General features: G+C 49.1%; 10 protein-coding genes across 10 annotated transcripts; 4 read left to right on the top strand and 6 right to left on the bottom strand.

Annotated features, from left to right (window-relative positions):
* Positions 1-643: 643 nt before the first annotated feature.
* N7533_000378 (aldehyde dehydrogenase family protein) lies at positions 644-2,208 on the bottom strand (the record flags this gene model as incomplete). Its single annotated transcript, XM_057097028.1, has 3 exons — positions 644-1,270; positions 1,326-2,105; positions 2,176-2,208. 3 exons carry the CDS (start codon positions 2,206-2,208, stop codon positions 644-646), a joined length of 1,440 nt encoding a protein of 479 aa, XP_056965521.1.
* A 692-nt stretch (positions 2,209-2,900) lies between these two features.
* Positions 2,901-4,412, bottom strand: N7533_000377 (amidohydrolase; the record flags this gene model as incomplete). Its single annotated transcript, XM_057097027.1, has 3 exons — positions 2,901-3,672; positions 3,731-3,975; positions 4,041-4,412. The coding sequence occupies 3 exons, from the start codon at positions 4,410-4,412 to the stop codon at positions 2,901-2,903; spliced, it is 1,389 nt and encodes a 462-aa protein (XP_056965520.1).
* Positions 4,413-4,897: 485 nt separating this feature from the next.
* N7533_000376 (glycoside hydrolase family 88/105 protein) lies at positions 4,898-6,000 on the bottom strand (the record flags this gene model as incomplete). The annotated part of the gene is given in 2 exon segments (XM_057097026.1): positions 4,898-5,677; positions 5,689-6,000. The coding sequence occupies 2 exon segments, from the start codon at positions 5,998-6,000 to the stop codon at positions 4,898-4,900; spliced, it is 1,092 nt and encodes a 363-aa protein (XP_056965519.1).
* Positions 6,001-6,719: 719 nt separating this feature from the next.
* Positions 6,720-8,488, top strand: N7533_000375 (uncharacterized protein; the record flags this gene model as incomplete). The annotated part of the gene is made up of 3 exons (XM_057097025.1): positions 6,720-7,121; positions 7,177-7,454; positions 7,516-8,488. 3 exons carry the CDS (start codon positions 6,720-6,722, stop codon positions 8,486-8,488), a joined length of 1,653 nt encoding a protein of 550 aa, XP_056965518.1.
* Positions 8,489-8,980: 492 nt separating this feature from the next.
* On the bottom strand, positions 8,981-9,628 carry N7533_000374 (FAD-dependent oxidoreductase; the record flags this gene model as incomplete). Its single annotated transcript, XM_057097024.1, has 3 exons — positions 8,981-9,201; positions 9,290-9,429; positions 9,489-9,628. 3 exons carry the CDS (start codon positions 9,626-9,628, stop codon positions 8,981-8,983), a joined length of 501 nt encoding a protein of 166 aa, XP_056965517.1.
* Positions 9,629-9,810: 182 nt separating this feature from the next.
* N7533_000373 (uncharacterized protein) lies at positions 9,811-10,668 on the bottom strand (the record flags this gene model as incomplete). Its single annotated transcript, XM_057097023.1, is given in 4 exon segments — positions 9,811-10,272; positions 10,341-10,364; positions 10,377-10,553; positions 10,645-10,668. 4 exon segments carry the CDS (start codon positions 10,666-10,668, stop codon positions 9,811-9,813), a joined length of 687 nt encoding a protein of 228 aa, XP_056965516.1.
* Positions 10,669-11,041: 373 nt separating this feature from the next.
* N7533_000372 (uncharacterized protein) lies at positions 11,042-11,293 on the top strand (the record flags this gene model as incomplete). Its single annotated transcript, XM_057097022.1, has 1 exon — positions 11,042-11,293. The coding sequence occupies one exon, from the start codon at positions 11,042-11,044 to the stop codon at positions 11,291-11,293; it is 252 nt and encodes an 83-aa protein (XP_056965515.1).
* Positions 11,294-11,699: 406 nt separating this feature from the next.
* On the top strand, positions 11,700-13,042 carry N7533_000371 (uncharacterized protein; the record flags this gene model as incomplete). Its single annotated transcript, XM_057097021.1, has 5 exons — positions 11,700-11,735; positions 11,920-12,295; positions 12,355-12,472; positions 12,522-12,592; positions 12,654-13,042. The coding sequence occupies 5 exons, from the start codon at positions 11,700-11,702 to the stop codon at positions 13,040-13,042; spliced, it is 990 nt and encodes a 329-aa protein (XP_056965514.1).
* A 1,124-nt stretch (positions 13,043-14,166) lies between these two features.
* On the top strand, positions 14,167-18,712 carry N7533_000370 (putative RNA helicase/RNAse III; the record flags this gene model as incomplete). The annotated part of the gene is made up of 5 exons (XM_057097020.1): positions 14,167-14,289; positions 14,348-14,376; positions 14,424-14,725; positions 14,789-15,998; positions 16,054-18,712. The coding sequence occupies 5 exons, from the start codon at positions 14,167-14,169 to the stop codon at positions 18,710-18,712; spliced, it is 4,323 nt and encodes a 1,440-aa protein (XP_056965513.1).
* A 1,725-nt stretch (positions 18,713-20,437) lies between these two features.
* N7533_000369 (uncharacterized protein) lies at positions 20,438-21,787 on the bottom strand (the record flags this gene model as incomplete). The annotated part of the gene is made up of 3 exons (XM_057097019.1): positions 20,438-21,377; positions 21,469-21,704; positions 21,764-21,787. 3 exons carry the CDS (start codon positions 21,785-21,787, stop codon positions 20,438-20,440), a joined length of 1,200 nt encoding a protein of 399 aa, XP_056965512.1.
* Between the last annotated feature and the right edge of the window lie 123 nt (positions 21,788-21,910).

Genomic DNA, 21,910 nt, shown 5'->3' with positions numbered 1-21,910 from the left:
GGCATCACAACGTATGCCAAGTGGCGTATCATCTTCTAGAATGAAGATGACAGGCCCTGAATTTGGTGGCGCTAAGACCGGCACGTCATCCGTGGGAGGATCGGCGCTAAGTTGCCTCAACAGAGTGACAGCAATATGAAGCTACCCTATTAGCATTCGCATTGATACCTACATAGGTATCTGGCATGCACCTGAGATCGTCATGCCTTGCAGTGGCTCAGTCACTGATATATTATTGTTGATAAGGCGCTTGATAGGGCGGACATGTCGAGTGGAGGTGATGTCATTGCAATCTTCTGACCGACAAGCTCAAAGCTATCCCGGTATTTGTTGTCTCTTAAAGAGTTGAAATTACGCTACACTCGTCATCTCGACAGGGGTTGTACAAGTTTTGTTTGAAAGACGAGCATCCTAGCAATGATGTCAAGGAAAACTGATTGCACCCGCCCCGTGACCTTTAGATCCCATTGTTCAAGAAACGTTCAAATCAACAAAACGGGTAGAAGATGCGACTGAGAAAAACTAAGTAGTTTCGGTAGAGTATCGTTGAGAATATCGTTAACAGTAGGTTAAGAATAGGTGAAATATAGTTAACTAAAAGTTCGTGGAATAATTGATAATAGCGACTGTGAATGCGCTATACTTAGAAACTCTTCTTCAGCCACTGGGTCTGCGAGTTGCAGTACCCAAGCAGCCCAGTCAAACCCCACTCGACACCAAGACCACTCTGCTTGTGTCCACCGAAAGGCACATTGGGTTGAACATCGAAGTGAGAGTTGACCCAAACTACCCCAGACTCCAACTGATCCGCAATACGGGTGCCACGTTCAAAGTCCTTACTCCAAACCGAGGAGCCGAGACCAGTTTCGAGGGCATTAGCCTTCGCAATAACGTCATCCTCATCGGACCACTTCATGACGGGCAGAATAGGTGCGAACGGCTCTTCCTGGACCACACGCGAAGACTCGGGCGGGTTGTCGATGATGGTTGGGTGGATAAAGTATCCCTTTGAATCCTCGATGGAACCGCCCAGCACAGCCTTCAGATTGTCGGCTGAGATAGAGCTGAAGAGATCCTTGGCCTTTTCGAATTGCATTGAATTTTGAACCGGGCCGAAGAAGGTATCCGCCTCGGTGCCGTCGCCGACCTTGAGCGTCTTGACAAAGGCGACAAGTTTCTCGAGGAACTGATCATAAATCTTCTCATGGACATAAAGGCGCTTGATCATCATGCAAATTTGAGAGCTGCAGAGGTAGGATAGGACTCCGATCTGACAAGTTTTAGCCTTTGAAGATGTTCGATCATTGTTGAGGCAGAGTGCTTACCTTGGGGATGATGGCGTCGATATCAACATCCTCGCAAATAATGCAAGGATCATTTCCACCCAGCTCAAGGGTGACTCGCTTGAGAGTCTTAGCACAACTGGCCATAACCCGCTTACCAGTGGCAATCGATCCGGTGAACGAGATCTTGTCAATGCCGGCATGCTCTGTGATCATTGGGCCAAGGCTATCATCACCACTGAGAACCTGCACCACACCAGGTGGGAAGAACTGAGTCGCTAGTTCAACGAGCTTGAGGTCACAATAAGGAGTGAAGGGCGAGGGCTTCACTATAATGGTGTTTCCGGTGTACAGAGCCGGGGCGATCTTTCCTATGGCAAGAAGGATGGGGAAGTTCCAGGGAACAATACCACCACAGACACCAAGGGGAGTATAACGCTGAATGATCTTGCGATCCTCGGTTTCCTCAATGGTGTTGGTGGGGATCTCGAGGGCAGTGAGTCCACGAATCCACACACCTGCCATGCCGACCTCCACAGTAGACTGAGACAGGGGCTTGCCTTGCTCCATTGTCAGAGTCTTGGCAAAGCCATCTGCATTAGCATCAATGGCGTCTGCATATGCATGCAGAGCTTTGCGACGCTCCTCGAAGGAAGTTTTGGACCATGTCTTGAAAGCATCTCTGGCTGCTTTGACAGCTTTGTCAAGATCTTCCTGTGTGGAGACGGGGACCTCGGGATTGGGCCGAGACGTTGCGGGGTTAATGCTATGCCGAGTTGTAGCGGTGGAGGTGAGCTGATTGTTAATCACATTTTGGAATGTCTAAAATTTAAGTTGTTAGTCCAAGCACACTGAGCTTGCATACAGTTGACGCGAGTGGAAGCAAGCTTACAGTGAATTCCAGTGGTTTCGCGTTGGAGGCCATCTTGACAAATTGTATGAGAATTTGATCGGGAGAGAAACAGGATGATGAGAAAGAAAAGAAGAGACGAAGAAGAGAGGGGGCAATTTATAAGTGGATTAGGCCACCACCCAAAGAGTCGTATGCCCCGGTAGTCTTGTATTGGCCAAGTCATGCCATGCCAGAAAGACTCGGAGCTCCGAGTCTAACTCACAGTCAGCTCTCTCTCTGCCGATGTTAGATCCCTTGATTGCAGATCGTGAAATAATGAATCTTTGATTGGATAGAAAGCCCCCCCCCCCGGACCAAGATTAATTTGAATAGCATCGGAAGGGTCCGCGATGGGATTCGTAGAATTTGATCTTCGCAAAATCTCAATTATTGTGCATTGAATAATGTGGACCGTGGAGAGCCGATCAGTGCGGGGAGAAGGAGACTTGCGCAAAAACAGACTTCAAACTCCAGAAACTCAGTTCTATTCGGATCCATAAATCGGCATGTAAGCTGACACGGGATCTTCTACCGGCAGCTCTAGAAATGTGATTGTTGGCAGTTTACTAGTACATCATCATAAGTGGCTAGGTGATGCTACGATTTGAGAAACAGAAATAATTAGAGACAGGAATCATAACTGTCTTATTATACACTACGGCAGTCCTAACTACCCTTTTTTTTGGTACATATCATCACATCATCAAAGCGTCAAGTCATCAAAACTATTCGACCGGCCAGCGGCCTTTCATGTTGCGAGACAAACCAGCCCTTTCAACCACCTCGCGGCTGCGTTTCTTTGCCTCTTCCACAATCTCATCTTCGTCCATGGTAATCAAATCGCCGTTCTGGACAAGTATTTTACCATCAACTACTACAACATCAACATCGCGCCCGGTAGCAGTGTATACCACAGCACTAGCAGCATTGTGCCAGGGCTGATTGTGAATACCGCGAACATCAATTGCGACAAAATCAGCCTTCTTTCCGACCTCGAGACTGCCAATCTTGTCATCAAGTCCCAGAGCTTTAGCGCCATTGATGGTCGCCATCTCCAAAACTGATTCAGCAGGCACAGCAGTCGGATCATACGATATGCTCTTGTGAATTATGGCAGCCAGCTTCATCTCCTGCAGTAGATCACAAGTATTGTTGCACGGCGCACCATCAGTTCCGAGACCAATATTCACACCGGCCTTCTGTAGATCGGGGACGCGGCAAATTCCCGAAGCCAGTTTGGCATTGGAAGTCGGGCAATGGGCGACATGAGTTCCCGAGCCGGAGAGTAGCTTGATATCGGAATCATCCAAATGAACCATGTGCACAAGAACAGTGCTCGGACTAAGCAGACCGACCGAATCGCAGTAGGACATCGGCGTGTGTGACACGGAAGAGAAGAACTCTCGGTCGGCTTTGACCTCGGCACAGTGCATGGTGACAGGGATTCCTTTCTCTCGAGAAAGAGCCGTCATTTCCTTGTACAGGCCATCGGAAACACTAGTGAATAAGTAAGCAGGGTCGTTCAAGTTTGTAACGCTTAAAAAGTAAATCGTACCCTCCGGGGGTTCTAGCTCCGAACCAAACTCGGATACGGTCATTCGCAGCACCATTCCATTTCTCCCACATCTTCAGCGTACCCAGGAGTGAGGTCTCACGGTTTTCCACTAGACCAGGGTGCATTGCCCAGGCATCATCTTTGGCGTACTTGGCAATATCCATGACAATCTTGCCCAAGCAGCCACGAATACCGGATTCGTCAACCGCACGCGCAAGGCCTTCAAAGCCATACCGATCAGCGAACTAGAGACGAAATCAGCTCTAGCAAATACAATGAAAGCCGGATACTAGTGGTACTATATACTCACCATGCTCTCTAGGAAACAAGTGGTTCCAGACTTCAGCATCTCGCCAATACTCAGTCTAGCAGCCGCATATCCATCCGCCTCGGTGAAATTGCCCTGAAGCACCCAGATGCGCTCGCAAAGCCATGAAACAAGCTCGAGATCATCGGCAGTGCCGCGGAGCAAAGTCTGCGCAGTATGCATATGTGTCGAGATCAAACCGGGGATAATGATACGACCCGAAAGGTCGAGTTCTTCATCGTTCGGGTAGCGCTCCTTCAGCACGGCAGTCTTGCCGATATCCGCGATGATATCATTTTTCACGTAGATAGCACCGTCATCAATGATGCGACGGGTGCCATCAACCGTTATGATAGTGGCATGCGTGTAGAGCATGGTGAGCTGGGGTTGCCAATGAGTTGAACGAAACAAGTGGGTCTTGAAATTTATCCAGGTCGGATGGTGCTCTCAAGTCAGGGGTTCTGACAGGACGTTTAATACCACAATTCGCTGCTATCTGATCGACCGTGCATTTAGGAAAACGTGGCTAGGGCCGTTAAGCTCCATCCCGCATTATTGACCCCTCCTTTTCACATCTGGGGGTTTTATTGACGGAAACCGGCGACCCCCACCAAAACCCACATACCATGGAGGAGGCAAGATGGGGAATTTTGATAAGAGATGCGGACGAGTGCGGATTTCAAGATAAGTAAAATAGAAACCTGAAATCTATATCGCCGATGCCCGAATATGAAGTTGCAAAAACCTAGGTATTATAGAGCATTTATGCAGTAAAAATTGTCATTTTCTATTTCCTCCGGTCATGTCTATCCCATGCCAAGTCTATTTAATGCCATCAATGCGTACAAATCCTCATAAGACTACAGGTATGTTCGCAGATATTCACCCAGAGCCATGATGGCCATTGCTTGACCGTACGGCATCGATGTGAGGGGAATATCCTTGTAGAACTGCAAGTTGGGGCCCATGCCCGTGCCGAAGCTAGTGTTTAGTAGCTCACCACTCGGGTCGATATCCTTCAACACAGCCTGGATGGCCTTCTCCGCAACAGGTGTGTACTTGGAGCTTATATAGCGCTTCCTGACGGCTTTCAGGATACCGTAGGCAAACCCTGCGGTCGCAGATGCCTCCAGGTATGAATCGGGGTGGTCGAGCAGAGTGTGGAAGCCGCCTGACTCGGCCTGAACGCGCGCGAGAGCCTCAACTTGAGCATCCAGCGTTTCAATCAGGTGAAGGCGGATTGGATCGGTTGGTTCGAGATCGAGGAGCTCGATAATCTCTGGAATAACGATGGTAATCCAGCTATTACCACGGGCCCATCGCGCATCCGCAAAATTATGTCCACCATCCTCAAATGTCCATCCATGGAACCAAAGTCCCGTCTTTGTGTCGAAAAGATATTTGATATGGGTGAGGAATTGCTTCTTCGCTTCAGCAACATAGTGCGGTCGGTTCAAAAGTTTGCCGATCTTCGCAAGAGGCATAACGGTCATCATAAGAGTATCATCCCAAAGCTGCTGATTGTGATCGGCGAGATAGGTGACATGCTGCATGCCGCCGTATTTGGTGCGCGGTAGATCGTACATGGCCCATTCAGCCCATGACTCGAGCCAAGGGAGATATGTGGCATTTCCAGTCTTCTCTCGTAGACATAAGCAAGAGTAAGAAATGGGGACATGGTATTGATATTCTTCGTTGTGCCTTCGGCGAAGCGCCCGGCAAACCAATCCTCGATGATCTTCAACAGATTCTCATCGCCAGTCATTTCATAGTATTTCCAGACACCATATAGACCGATACCGTGAGTCCACTCCCATCCATGCCAGGACTTTGTGTCGATAATGCGACCGTCCGCAAGGGGCATGAGGAATTTTCCGGACTCATCTTTGATGTTGACGAGATTGTTGATAACCAGATTGACAACCCGATGAATTTCGGTGGCGGGGGCTTTTGATGTTGCCATGTTGGGCGAGGCTGTGTCACAAGAAATTGAATTGAACAAGTAATGTTCGACAAGTGATTTGACAAGACGCGACAAATTTCAAGTGTGACTCCTTGCAATAAGTATTTGCCCCGCCATGATTTGCGGAAGAATTGCCATCACGCGCCTCCACAATCCCCGCGCGAGCCAAGGCGGGCTCGGGATAGAGGACGCCGAAAGACTTCACTAGCTCGCCCGGACCCAATCTTACTCGTGTGAACCGGTGTTGGGACCTTCTCACTAACGCAAGTTAGTTGAAAGTTGTACTAAGCGAGTCCTGTTGCGTGAAAATGCTCGGTTGATTGCTTCCCCGGACTCTACCCCAGCGTGGGGTGACCTTTGGCATCCAATCCCGACGGTCGCCCCATCCAGCATAACCGAAGGGTAGCTGGGGAACTCTTTCCGCTGCCAAGAGCTCCGGGATGGGATATAGTGCCAGCGTTGGGGTGATTGGTTGACCGCGGAGGATGGCTGTCTGATGGCTTGGAAGGAATGCACGCACTGGCACATGCTGGCTGATTTTGAGTCTCATCACGGTTAAATTGGGGGAGAATTATGTGGTCTTCGGTGTGCTTGAAGCTTGGCAATGTTTCCTTTTTTATAAGGATAATCGGTGACCCCCAGGATTCCACTCCTCTCCCCTCCTTGTGAACATTCATAGCACTTTTGTTACCATTTTCAACTGGCTTCTGCTTGCAAAAATGGGTCAAAGCAGGCCTTCATCACAGGGTGGAAATGATGGGATTGAGGTGGCGGATGTTCAGCAAACCTCGATTGAACTTCAGCAGAAGGACAAGAAAGATGTCAAGGCCAAAGAGGACATTTCGCATGTCGAACGGATTCTATCACCCACCGATGATGATGATCTGAGGAAGGAAGATATGGATTTTGATCGTGTCGACAAGGAAATTCAGATGTATGTTGGCCGAGGCGCAGTCGAGATCGATGAAGCCACCAACGCACGCCTGAAGAAGTTGATTGATCGCCGCGTACTGGTGATCATGATCTTGACTTATTTCCTTCAAGCACTGGATAAAGGAACCATGTCTTTCGCCTCGATCATGGGAATCAAGACCGATGCAGGTCTTGAAAATGGTCAAAAGGTTTGTGCATTGGAGACTTCATTCGGATTGAACATTACTGACACAGTCTTCTTAGTATTCCTGGCTAACAACCTGTATCTACATCGCCGTCCTGGTTGTCGAGTACCCCACAAATTGGATCATCCAGCGTGTTCCTATTGCCAAATACCTTGGAATCAACATTTGCATCTGGGGTGCAATTCTAGCCATGCATGCTGCCTGCCACAACTTCGCTGGACTGGTTGTTGTTCGTACATTGCTGGGTATTTTCGAGGCATGCTGTCAGCCCACCTTCGTTCTTCTCTCTTCAATGTGGTACAAGCGTGAAGAGCAAGCGGCCACCGTCACTTACTGGTATGTTTTATGGATGCACCGTGTGTTTTGGCTGATGTCGTACTAATATATCGACGACTAGGTATATGATGAACGGTGCCCAACAGATTGTTGGCGGTCTTCTCGCTTATTGCTTCACTCTCATCGGAGGCGACAAAGTGATCAAGTCATGGCAAGCAATCTTCCTCACTTATGGATGTATTTCCGTACTTTGGGGCCTCTTTGTTATTTGGTGGATGCCTGACTCACCTATGAGAGCAAAGTGCTTCACCGAAGAAGATAAGCACCTCATGGTCGAGCGAATTCGCTCCAATCAGACCGGTCTTCAGAACAAGACGTTCCGATCCTACCAGATGTGGGAAGCCTTTAAGGACCCGCAGACATGGTGCTACTGCAGTGTGCAGCTTTTCACCACCCTTCCAACCAGCGGTCTTGGTGCATTTGCCGGTATCATCATGACCAGCTTCAATTTCACAACCCTTCAGAGCCAATTGCTCGCCATGGTTCTGGGCTTTTACATCATTGTTATCCTGTTGACCTCTGCCTGGCTTGTTAAGAAGTATAAGCAGAATCTTCTCGTGATGCTGGGCTTTGTCATTCCGTCTTATATAGGAACCATCGTCCTCATGACAGTCCCAAACACGACCCTGGCAACCAAGGCTGGCTTGCTCTTCAGCTACTATATCACGCTTTCCTTCTGGTCCGCGCAGACTCTCACTTTGTCTATGGTCTCTCGAAATATTGCCGGTCAGACAAAGAAGGCTACCGTGGTTGCTATGACATTTATCTCTTGGGCCGCTGGAAATGCAATTGGCCCTCAGGTCTTCCTTGATTGGGATGCCCCGCGGTACCACATTGCCTGGAGTGTTCACCTGGCCTGCTATGCTTGCATGACTACCGCGGTCATTTTCCTGCGCTTCTACCTTATCAGGCAGAACAAGAAGAAGGATGATGCTCTTGCTGCCCAGGGACTGTCTGCTTCCGACCCAAATCTGATCCATGCCTTTGAGGACAAGACAGACCAGGAAAACATCAACTTCCGCTACGTATTCTAGGCGGTGATTATAATATTTGTTAATTGATTGGTCTCGGTTGGATCATTATGGAGAACATGGACTCATACCCGGGGGATTGCAAAAATGTTGCCAATTGAATCAAGTTTGGAAATAAACCTTGACGCTTTTTAATGCGAATGCGGACTGTGTAGATCAGTAGGCCTGAAATATAATAATAGAAAGCTTTCAAACACCAGTTCGCTGGTTACGACGCTCTATAATAGGAGCGGTAATTGACCCAGTGTTTCTGCCAGCTTTATCAATGATATGCCAGCCCTCGGTGGATGCCATTCATTTATGATTCTCGATCAACTAGCATTATTATATCGCTTCTCCCAGGCTTGGTCGATTTCTGCTTCAGTTTCCTATCTAAATGTATCATCAGCTAGTGTTATAATTAATCTCCTTTTGCGAAGAGAAATCTTACCCGTAGCACCACAACTGCGTCGCTGGGTCACTTCATTGGTTGGGGCTGTGAGAAAACGGACGCCATTACACTTCAGGCCGCATCGCCTCGTCTCGAGCGCGTTGTATTCGTCCGTCAGAGAAGTGCCAAAGTTTGCTGTTTAGCAAACCTGCTTCTTGCATCTTAGATGCGCGACGAATTCGCGCTGCTTCAAAAATAGATAGCGCAAGAGGTATTTCGTCCTTGGTCTTGACTTTCTGGAGACTACGAGCAATGGCTACACCATCCTCGACTGCAATCGCGGCCCCTGAACGAAATTTAATTGAGAAATCAAACACCAGAGTAATATCCGAGGTACCTACTATTCAAGTAGCTTGTCGTTCTATAGAATTTACCTTGCGACATGTATGGGACCATTGCATGGGCCGCATCACCGAGGACAACGAGCTTGCCCGAAACCGAGCGGCGCATAATGGAACTGCTATAAAGAGGCCACTTCATAGTATTTCCGATCATTCCTATGATCTTCAAAAGTCTGTTCTTATATCAGCAGTGTATGAGCAGAAATAGCGAAACCACTGTATAGAAACCTACACTGGGTCCCAACCTTCGAATTCCTTTCTCGTATTAATCAAAAGTGATTCCTTTTCTTGGCTCCACTCTGCAGGATCGGAGAGATCCTCATGATTAAGCACCACGTTGAAGGATTTGCCAGCACCAATAAAGTATGTCATCACATGCCTGTTATCTCCCATTCTAAATCGTGAATTTTCCTTCATTAATGGCCAAGAATTATCGAAAGAAGAAAGATCAACCAAATATTGAACGAAGGCTTCTCCAATAGCCATGAGACCTCCGGGTCGTTCTGAATGCGTTCAATGTATACCACTGCACGATACGCAGAAAGTCCCGCGCTTTATGGAGGAGATCCATTGCCCCAAAGGACAATACTTCGAGTAGCTGAATTTACGCCTGCATAAACCACATTAAGTAAAGCAAAAAGGAGATCCCCCGGGCAACTCACATCGGCAGCGATGACTATGTCAGCCGGAATAATCAGGCCATTTGGGAGGGTGATACTTGGGCTGTGGACATCGTAAGAGGTCACCCTCGATGCGAGTTGGATGGAAACCCCTATATCTACTGCTAATTCATGCATGACTTCATGAAGGTGTGCTCTGTGGACCACCCAGTATGGAGCATCAAATTGTTCTCGAAATTCGGGGAACAATCGTGTACGACCAATAATATTGCCATCTTCCCATCGTCGCATCAATACGCTATCAGGTTCCGTGACATGTTTCTCCAAATAAGGACCGAGCCCCAGTTTCAGGAGAAGCCGCGTAGAATTTGGGGGAATCTGAATACCCGCTCCAACCTGCCCATGTTCCTTCATTAGCCCCGTAGACCCCCTGATATGACTCGTAACTGTCACCATGCACATACCTCAGCGAGATGTTGTGCCTGTTCCTAAATCGTGACCTTGTGATTGTTTTTTGCCAGTGCGATAGCCGCATCAAGCCCAGCAAACCCGGCACCAACTATGATAGCATCCAGAACTACCGTATTGCCCTGATCTGCAGGCTCTGAACTCGGTTCTGGTGCCGACCGATCCGTAGATTTGAGAAAATCAAGAAAGTTGCTTGGATAGCTTGGCGACTAGTGGATCCAACATCAATTGAAATCATCCTATTCGGCCGATCATGCGGGGGTGCACACTTCCCCGCGCTCGGGGTAATATGGGACCAACCTTGAGCCTATCGCCACTGAACATTTTAGTCGTGTCGGGATATGACAGGGTTAACCTCTAATATCTTCGAGATTAAGTTTGCGGCGTCCTTTTACGAACCAGGGTATAAGCCAATGGACTCGCTGGCCAAGGTACACAATTTTTGAGCCGTCTCTTGGCCCTAGTAGATCCCTAGAATCCGAGATGAAGAGCAAGTTTAGGGGTCAAGGGCCTGCCCACCGTTAAGGCCAGCTATTTGAGTATGCAGAAACAACAACAGGATAAGACCGGCCGAAGGGATTCATACCGTGGGGGGGGGGAATGTGGGCGGCGCCACTGGGGGGCCAACTTGATCTTATCGATATGAACTAATCCGAAGCCCTTACTCGTGCATGTTCGATGGTTCAACTCCGACTCTATGGCTATTCTCGCGCTCTTGTACCAATCAGAAGTCGAACCACGTACACCGACCTCGCAAACGTTGGTCCTTGTGCTCCCGAAGACCTATCAGAGTCCCATCGGTGATCTCCATTCTCCGGTCATTGGAAGAAACTCAGGTGGAGACGAAAGTTCGCGCTTCCCCACGCGCCTGATCGCATTCCGTGCGTGGCTCGATGCGTGCGGAGGCAAAGGCGATGCAACGCTGGGAGCTCCCCGGGCGGCTCTTTAACTCGTGTGCTTGTCTATGGCGGTTGGTTCCACTGAAATCGCAGTCCGAATTGGTGATCATTGCTTAACAGAGGGCAGCAGGCGACCATGAATCTAGGTTTCTGTCCAGGCGATGCCCACGAATTCATGGGTGGGATGTTGTCTTCGGCCGTGACTACTTTTACGAGCGGGACTCGCACCCAACAGAATCCCTGTAAGGTACAAGGATCGAAAAGTTAGACGACTCAAGGTTAGGAGAGTATCCGTGGAAAAGGCCACACTGGCTCACACAAACTAATTTGGCCACCTCTTAAGCATCTGCTTGGCCACTTTATAATACAAATTTCCCCGTTCCATCCCCGCATGGCGACTTTTTCAGCCTCGCATCCAGAAACACTTTTCATACGGCATTTCTGGCGTCGAAAAGCATGCCGATTCAAATTTATGGCGTCACACTCTTGGCCGTGAGCTGGACTGAATGTGTTATCGCCTTATTTCTGCTATTCGCCCGCATATACACCACTTGGAAGATCACGCGGCATGTCCGGCTAGATTTATATTTGATTTTGCTTACTTTTGTATGGAACCCGTTGGCTGTGCTGAAGAGATGCTGTCTTTTGACAGTCAACTAATCATTATCTACGATAGGTCTTCGCCATTGCCGGTGTCATCCTCGTTACAGTGAGCGTCATCTACGGAATCGGCACCCATGACAATGTTCTCTCCGAGAACGATATCATTCAAGCTCTCAAATGGGGTTGGATAAACCAATTGCTCGGCCTTTTCGCAACTTCCTTCGGAAAAATGGCGATCGTCGCCTTTCTACAGCAGATCCATGGCCCGGAACATCGCGAACGGGTCATTGTGCTGTGGTTCCTCGCTATTAGCAATCTAGTCGTTAATGCTATCACGGTCGGCATGGTTTTAACACAGTGTACACCCCTAGAGAAGCTATGGGACTTTTCTGTGCCGGGTGCTTGTGATGGGCTAGATCGCAATGAACACATCGCGTATTTTCAAGGAAGTGAGTAACCTCATTGTACCTGTTAGAAATCATTTGCTGATGTAACCCGATCCACCCAGGCTGGTCTGCCCTCTGTGATCTACTTCTGGCTCTATACCCCATCGTCTTTCTATGGACTGTGAAACTTGAAATGCGAGTCAAAATCGGTCTTTGTGTCTTGATGGGAGTGGGTGTGATGTATGTCCTTGACTACCTATCTGAATTATTTTTGAACTAACCACCCCAGTGCCTGTGTATGCTCAATCCTAAAGACGACGTTGGGACTGACAGCCCTGGGAAATGGAGAGGATTTGACCTGTAAGCTGGAATTCACTTATATTCCGGTTTTCGCCGTCTCAACACGCTAATCATATTTAAGACAATCTTGCCCGTCTAATCATCTGGAACGAAACCGAAAAATGGGCCGTTATTATTGTCGCTTGTATACCACCAATCCGGCCCCTTTTCATCTCATTGTTCCGCAAAGTCACAACTTCTACCAAATCAAGATCAGCCCAAACGAACGGAAATGGCAGGTCGCAAGAGTTGCACTCCTTCTCGCAAGGGTCCAAGAGCGCCCCTCGTGTGCGTCATATGTCACCCGCACTGTCTAGGGCCAAGGAAAGTGAGGAAAATATACTCGCCATGGAAGATGGTGCGATTATAAAGACCACTGATATTAGTTTGACTTATGAGAATGGCGAAGCCCATCATGAACCTTCACCTTCCGAGCATGACGGATGCGTTTTGCCCTCCGAACGGATATAGATTGGCAAACCCGACGCTGTTGAATCCATGGATGTATACTAGTACTATAGCACCTACTATATGATACCCTGCGAATGATTCTATACATATATTTCTCTTGCGGATTGTGATTTTCCAGTATTGCACGCATTTAAATTGAATGTCCCCCGGGGTCGGGCTTCACTTTCAAGGTCGAAATTGCATCGCAGGTACCCACTTAGTACCTAAGTAACTAAATAACAATAGTTTTTTTCACCCAGCACCTACTAACTACCTCGTAATAACGTGTTTCACCACCGAGTCGGCAGCCCCAGCGAGTGGGCAGCTCCAAAACAGATAGTAAATATGATAAATTACAACTTTATAACTAAACAGCTATTTCTATTTAGAAGGTTCTTTTAAAGTAAAGTATTCTAAATAACATTAATAACTAGTATATTTTAAAGTATTTAATCAAACCTTGGAAGAAATAGTCATACATCTCCTTGAAATATATAATTTGCTAGGTATCTACCTAAGTAGGTATTTTTTGTCATCTTATTCGAATGTTTAGAAAAATCCCAAAAAAATTCTACTAATGTGTTTCCTCTAGTAGGAAGAACCTACCTAGGTATACTATCAATTGCAATTGAAAGTATTCTTTAGTTGTTGAGATACCTAGGTATACAAAGTTGTAATTTATCATATTTACTGTATCTTCGGGCTGCCGACTCAGTGGTGTTGCCAACTCGGTGGTGAAACACCTTAGTTAGTAGTTACTAGGTACCTAGTGGGTTCTTTTATGTTTGTACTACTCGTACGTCACTTCAACATCCAGGTGACCCCTGTATCTCACCATCTCTACTCATTGGTCCAGCCCAATCAGGCGTCGGCCAGCGGCGGTGGGGTTCCGTGGGTGGCCGACTAAATTGCCCAGTTGCTGCCCCACGTCGTAAACACAGATTAGCGCCCGCTATTTCCTTCTTTGACCTGACTCGCGCCCAGCGACTTTCTTTCATGTTGTCGGGGCCACTGACCATCTGCGAAATCCGCAGTTGTTCTATTCTTTCCTCTTTTATCGAATGTTTTCGCTGTAAATTCGAACCCGCACGGTTTTTCCTGCTCCTGAATCGATATACGCAGGCATTATCACAGTCAACGTCGATATGATGGAAAAAGCGTTCAAATCATCGTTACTTCTGACCCCAGAGCAGGTGGTAACCTTCAGGCCTCGGGGGTATCAGCTGGAAATGCTGGACGCGAGCATGAAGCAGAACATCATTGTAGCGGTATGTCCAATTACCAATTACCACCCTTTTGACGGCCACGCTGATCATCGAGCTGCAGATGGATACCGGTAGTGGGAAGACTCATATGTAAGTTGATTTTGAAAATGAATTAAGCAGTAGACTGATCAAAATAGAGCCGTGTTGCGCATCAAGGCCGAGCTCGAAATCTGTGCATCGCACAAATTGATCTGGTTCTTGGCACCAACTGTGGCCCTTTGCTTCCAGCAGCATGAAGTTCTGAAAACACAAATTCCGAACGTGCAAATTTGCTTGTTGACTGGCCTGGACAACGTTGATCGCTGGACAGAACAGTCCGTTTGGGACAAGGCGCTGCAAGATATCCGTATAGTTGTATCCACCCACGCTGTGCTGGCGGATGCCTTGAATCATGGCTTCGTCCGGATGTCGCACTTGGCTCTGATTGTATTCGACGAAGGTAGGCTGGCTCATACGTGTGCGGACTGATCTGCATGTGTCGAGGCTAATTTTAATCCTCCAGCACACCACTGTAGGCGCCGACACCCAGCGAATAGAATCATGGAATTGCACTACCACCCGCTGCGGAAAAGCCATGGAGCACATGCGGTGCCGAGTATCCTGGGACTAACGGCCAGTCCAATCGTTCGATCTAATAAGGAGGAATTGCAAGCAATAGAAGCAAATCTCAATGCTGTATGCAAGACGCCCCGGGTAAACCGTACCGAGCTGCTTGAATGTGTCCATCGACCCCATCTCGAACGCCTCAGCTACACACCAACTGCACCGGATAAAAATCCCCACAGTCGACTTTTGCATCCACTCGGACGTTGTATCCAAAAATATAATGTCCAAGACGACCCATACATCGAACTCATGCGACAGGACCCAGATCACCTGGCAGAGGCGCATGAGTTTCTCGTTTCGGGTAAGACCTTTTGCAAGGAACAACTTGTCAAGTTCGTGGAACGCAGCGTGCACATGTACAAGGAGCTCGGGGGCTGGGCCACGGACTTCTTCATCAAGGCATCAATCGAGCAATTCCGGCTTTCGGTCGAGAATGACAAGGAGATGACGGGCATCAAACGCAAGGAACGGGTGTATCTCTTGGAACTTCTTATGGGTATGTCTGTGCCAGAAAACGAATCAGAGAGTTTCCATATTTCACACAAGCTAGCGACACTGTTTGAATACCTGAAACAAATGGATCAAGCCGACTTCTCTGCAATTGTCTTCGCCCAAAGACGGGCGGTTGTTGGCGTGCTAGCACAGTTAATTTCGCTGCACCCCAGAACAAAGGGAATGTTTCAAAGCGCTCCATATGTGGGATGGTCATCATATCAAAATGGCGATTGTCTGGGTGATCTTGTGAGCAAGGACATGCAAGGAGATACTCTATCGGAATTCAGAGCCGGTAGAAAGAACCTCCTCGTGGCAACTGATGTCCTGGAAGAGGGTCTTGATATTAGCTCGTGCAGTTTGGTGATTTGCTTTGACAAACCAGCAAACTTGAAGTCATTTGTCCAGAGAAGAGGCAGAGCACGTCGACAAGCGTCAATATACACTATCATGGCATCTATAGAGGATGACAAGATTGATGTGGCAAAATGGCAACAGCTAGAGAGAGTTATGGTGGATACCTATTTGGATGATAGAAGACGGCAGAAGGAAATGCAGGACCTGGAACGATATTCCGAAATAGTCGAAGGGCTTTTGTTTGTTCCTTCCACCAGGTATTACTGTTTACATCCCGATGTCTTGCCATCTAGTCTAATCTTTGTTTAATAGTGCTTGTCTGTCTGCTGATGAATCTGTCCAACACCTGCATCATTTTTGTTCAGTGTTACCAAAGTCAAAAGACAACGACAATCGTCCCATCTTCACATTCGAAGAAGACAGCACTGGTTTGGTGCAGGCAAGTGTTCTACTTCCATCCTCGGTTCACCCTGCTGTCCGTCGAGCCCAAGGACAAAGCTGGTGGCGTACAGAACGTGCTGCAACAAAAGAAGCTTCCTTTCTGGCTTACGAGGCCCTCTGGCGATACGGGCTCGTGAATGATAACCTTCTACCAGCGACTCAGAAAACGGAACTAGAAATGTCCAACGCGATGACAGCACCCACCCAGTCTAGCAGTGTCTGGATTGCAGGGCAGTATGACCCATACGTGTGTCTGGCGTGTGCATGGACATCGCCTGGGCGGTACTATCAGACGGAACTAACCTTCTCGATCGACGGTATCGTCGATGAGAACCTAACCACGTCGATAGTATTGCCCATGCCGGTGGCCATGCCCGCGCCAATCACCCTCTACTGGTCCCTGGAAAGGCAGCTCCTGGTACAGTTCTCGTCTCCGAAGCTTCTGACTGGTATGGCACCGGAGCACATCTCGACGATGCAGCAGATCACCGCCCTACTCCTCAAGGCACCTTCTTCTCGAGGCAATCCTAAGAAGGAAGACTACGTTGTTCCTTTTGTTCCAAATATCCCGCCAGAGCAGTTCGAAGATTGGCTGAAAGACAATGATGGAACGGAGCTGGTAATGGAATCCTTTGAGCGTGACCCTGCCGGGGCTCCAATGGGTTTTATCCGAGACACATCCATTTACGCCGAAGCGCGTATCTTCATCAACTGGGTCGTCGACCAGACAAAGCAGACCGTGAGCATGGAATGCCAATCCCTGCCCCAGCGTCGAAACCTCCTGAACCCAGCCACGATGTATCAAGGGTCCAAGATGGGCGGTTCTCCAGCTCTCCCGCCAAAGGTACAAGTCTTTCCGGCAACTGGATGCACAGTTAGCAAAGTCCCTGCCCAGACGGGCATCGTTGGGCGCTTTTTCTCCGCTATTCTCGACAGATTCGAGGCAACACTAGTTGCACAGGAGTTAGCCAGCACGATCCTGAAGGGGGTCGGCTTCAACGACATCGGCCATGTCTTGACGGCAATCACCATGCCCATTGCCCAAGCCCGGACTGACTATCAGCTGTATGAGTTCTTCGGAGACTCTGTGCTGAAGTACACTGTGGCTTGCCAGCTCTACTACGCCAATCCAACATGGCAGGAAGCGCGCCTCTCGGTAGAAAGAGATAAGTTCATTAGCAATGCGAATCTCACTCGCTCGGCCTTGCTAGCTGGTCTCGACGCATACATCCTGGCGGACCGGTTCACGCCGACAAGCTGGTCAGCGCCTTCGATGGAAGAAAAGCTTTCGAGGGAAATTCCAAAGCGCCAGCTTGCCAACAAAGTCATTGCAGACGTTGTGGAGGCATTGATTGGAGCTGCGTACATGGACGGTGGCATGGAAAAAGCGCAGACATGTCTGTATCGCTTCTTGCCAGAAGTAGACATTCTGCAGGACGGCCTTCCCTCTCATTGCAACCGTCCGATGGCAGGGAAGGGACCTGGATATCATCACTCAGCATCTTCCCTGGGCGTTGGGACCGACAGAGGTCCTGGATGCGATTACCCAACATCCCTGGGGGTGTTACTGGGCTACACCTTCAACGATCCGTCGCTGCTGAGTGAAGCCCTAACTCACGCCTCCGGTAGCCACGACGGCAGCCAAAGCTACAACCGCCTCGAATATCTCGGCGACGCAGTCCTGGACATGATAGTCGTCTCGAGTCTCGCCATCCTTCCCCAGAAGATTCCCCAGGGCCAAATGACACTCCTCAAGCACGCACTCACAAACGCCAATCTACTCGCGTTCCTATGTATGGGCCTCTACATAGAAGATCAAGACCCTTCCTCCGACCCGATTCATCCACCCAAGAGAATCCACCTGTACGACTTTCTGCGCTACAACGGTGATATCACAGACAAGGCCCGCAAAGCGAGTATAGCTCGCTACAACACGTACCGCGAGGAGACAACCACCGCCCTCCAATCCAGTGACCAGTACCCCTGGCTACCCCTGGCGCAAATGCACGCGGACAAGTTCTTCTGCGACATCGTCGAGTCTACTATCGGGGCTATATTCGTTGACTCACGCGGTGACTTGGAAGCATGTACATCCTTCGCAGAACGAGTCGGTATCCTGCCCATTCTCCGCCGATTCATCCAAGATGGCGTCGACGTGCAGCACCCACGCAATAAAGCACAGGGTATCCTCAAGGAAGAGCGAATGGTTGAATTCAAGATCACCGGCGTGCTGAAAAATTACACCTGCACCGCGCGGTACGGGCCTAAGCAGGGCCCGCTCGAGGCAATACAGGTTGTTGAGGGTGTGGCTTTCCGCGAGGAGGCGGAGGTTAGGGCTTCTTATCTGGCTATCCCTATACTATTTGCTAGGGAGGCGGCGAATGCAGAGAAGGATGAGAAGACCCGTCTTGAGAGGGGTTTGCATCGCGGAGAGCAGAAGAAGCTTAAGAGAAAGAAGAAGAGGGAGGCGGAGCTGGCGATGGGCAAGGGGGATGAACTGGGGCAGAGTGATCCGATGGAAACTCAGTAACTCAACCTGGTGTGTTGTTGCTGTTGCTGTTGCTGCATGCTAGCTTCCAAGGATGGTTACAGACGATTAATGCCAAAGCTCGCACTGTGACCCCCTTGTACGCTCAGATCTACGTTGGCCTGATTTTAACGGTTTCTGGCCATGCAAGACATCTCATATTGGTGGAAGCAAATACCAACAGATACTGGGTCTGGTCCGCCTGATGAGCAAAGCAGCCTCGATGTCGTTGAGGACGGGTGCCTAGCCTTTGCCATGTCTAGATAGCTTCTCTCTCTCTCTCGTCCATATCACCATCTCTCTCCCATCATCTCCTCCTCGTCTAGCTCCTGCTAGTACTGCGACTCTGACAGATGTCACTCATTGCCCTCAGAAAAGTCTGAAGCAGGACTTGGAGTACTAAATCGCAAGAGAGCTCGCGCAGTACACCTGGGTTGCCGGGTTAACCACTTGAACTGCAACCAACAATCAAATCGCTGGTTATTAACATATTCCCCAGGTTCTGCCTACCACTGGCGTTTGTCGATGGTGCTATTGGAATGGCATACTGATACAAAAGAATATAACGTTCGGTATGAGCGACAACTCAAATAGTCAGACATGCCATGAATGTGTAAGTACGACTCTAACGAACTTGGATACCAAAGACTAATATCCTTTTGTTGTTCAGTGGCTGGTGGGAATGGATCTGGAGTGTGATATCAATGGCAACTACGAACTATTGCCTAACTGCGGTACGGCCTTCGGCTGCCTTTACAAGAAGGAAGAGACTGAGGCGTGAACACATGGAGACGAGAATAGATCTATCTTCCTCTTGTTTGACCCCCAGAAATGCAGCGACGTTCGGCATGATTCCTGTCTGTCGGAAGGTCGCTTCAAAATGCATGGAAAGCGATGGTACCACCTAACACTCATCCCTCGGTGGCGAGAACTTCGTTGTTTGAGAGGTTGAAATTCCTGGGATTACATATAAGGAGCTTCTCGTGCAGTTCAGAATGGACTGCTGCCTCACAAACTCGCCTTTGAAAGGGGTCAAAATGTTCGGCACGGTTTTCTCTCAGGCGAAGGATGTCGCTACCATTGGATGCGCAATATTTCTCTCTGTGTTTCAATCTGCATTAAGCGATTTGGCGATGTCTACCGTTTAGCTTTCATGAGGAAGAGAAAGAGCCTCGTTTTATTTTCAATGATACCTATGTTTTCCACTGTTAATGATATACCTAGATCGTAGGTGGTTGGAAACGCGAAGGTTCATATTGGATCCGAGGTATACTATTTTGTTGATGGCCTTTAAAACTTGTACGAACGATCGATGATGAACCTATTGCGGAGTTTCAAAAAGTTGATAACAACTTGAACTTGAAGGTAATAGTAATGTACTACTAGTAGGTACCTAGTAGGTACTAGATTGAAGATTTAGATTCTGACGATATGTTCCACGATAAGCTACAATGGTACCTAGCTACTATTATATAGAATCATGATATAGAGAAGCCATTTAATAGGCCTCCGAGTCGATTACGCGAGGTATCTAGATATGTCCCGAAGAGACTTCTCATGCACAATGTGTTGTTGTAGCTTGGGTAGTATATCTTGTGCTGTCTGCCCGCAAGCTGCCAGCTAACTAATACGAGTAGATGCGCATGAGTGTTGACACAGAAAAGTGGCAGTACCCCAGCAGAAGATATTTATTGCAATCGGTGATGAACAGTAAAACAGAGCTATCCACTACTTCTTCCCGCCCTTCCTTTTGGATCGTCTCACTGGCTCGGGCTCGCTCTTCTCTTCTTCTTCCTGGTCGACTTCCTCCTCCTCAGATTCCTCCTTGGCCGACTCGGCAGCCCCCTCGCTATTCTGCACAAAGACTGCGTCTTCTTCTTCAATTTGCCCCGGGACGTCCTCCCGTCCGGCATCCCAAGATCCCTGACCAGGCGCCCGCTGCCTCAAGCTGGAGAGCATCTTGGTAGTCTCGCTCTCAACTCCATTCCAAGCCCCACAACTGCCACATCTCCATCGACCCAGCTCTTCCGGTGTCTTGATCCCCGGTGGAGCCTGGCCGTTAACCAACCGACAAGACTCGCAGATCATAGCCATTCGATTTCGCGGCTGCATCTCATCCTCGCCGAGGAGGACGTCGAGGAGTCGGTCATACCAGTGTGGCTGTTCAATGTATTGACCGGAACTGCTGGGGAAGGCGTTCGGCGCGAAGCCAGGTTCGTCGGGCTGGGGGATAGGAGACGGAGGGGCGGGGGAAGGCGTGTTCGGTGGGAACTGCTGCTCGCCCGATTCCTGGCCGAAGCCTGGCGGTGGGGATGGGGATGTACCGGGGGGTCCGGTAAGGGGTGGCTGTTGACCCGGGGGAGGAGCACGTCGGATATTGGCTGTGGGTGGTGGGGGTAGACCTGTTCTGGCTACAGGTTGCGACGGAGTAGACGGGTTGCGTTTCTCGGTTGATCCGGGTCCTGCGTTGTTGTTCGGCGATGGGAATTGTTTGGGAGATTCGCCGCCGTATTTTTCTAGAAGCTGTTGGGTAGAGTTGTACTTGGTGGCGACCTTGAGCTTCTCGATCGTCGCGTCGCGTTGTTTGTTGTAGTCGTCCAGGCGGCGCTGGATCCTGGTGATGCGGTATTCAAAGATGCGGGACCCAAGTGTGCGAACCACGTAAATTCTGCAAGAACATGATGGGTTAGTGAGTGCCTGAGTATTGCGATAGCTGAAACTGAAACTGCAGCTCAAGCTGGAGCTGCGGAGAAGCTTACAGGACGGGCCCGCCAGCAATGGCGGCGTACTCCTTGACGCCCCAGCTCTCCCATCCTAGCACCAGAGCAAGAATGATGCTGTAGAAGAGATATGCAAAGGTTGAATAGAGAGTCCAGAGAGCTTTGAAGCGGCGAGCAGAGGAGCGGTGCTGGTCAAGACGAGTGGTGGCCTCTGCGATCTTGGTGGATAGAGTGGACAGGGTTTTTTCAAAGTTTGCTGGGGAGTTATCCTCGCCCTGTCAATGTCAGCAAGAGGAATCAGATGCATAACCAGCTCTTCAAAAAGGAGACTCACCCTCCAGGGCCAAAGGGAGACCATCGTTGACAGCTCCAAGCGGGTCAACTGCGGCGGAGGCGGAAGTAGCAAAGGGCACGTGCCATCCAATAACTAGCAGGAACTATCGACTTCATTCCGCTTCCACTTCACTTCATTTCTACTTCT

The sequence above is a fragment of the Penicillium manginii genome (assembly GCF_028828005.1).
Source record: "Penicillium manginii strain IBT 31320 chromosome Unknown utg000001l:1.0-3466041.0:1.0-3467806.0, whole genome shotgun sequence".
Classification (NCBI taxonomy): Eukaryota; Fungi; Ascomycota; class Eurotiomycetes; order Eurotiales; family Aspergillaceae; genus Penicillium; species Penicillium manginii.
Note: the sequence above shows the minus strand (reverse complement) of the source record. Positions and strands in the feature narration are given on the sequence as shown.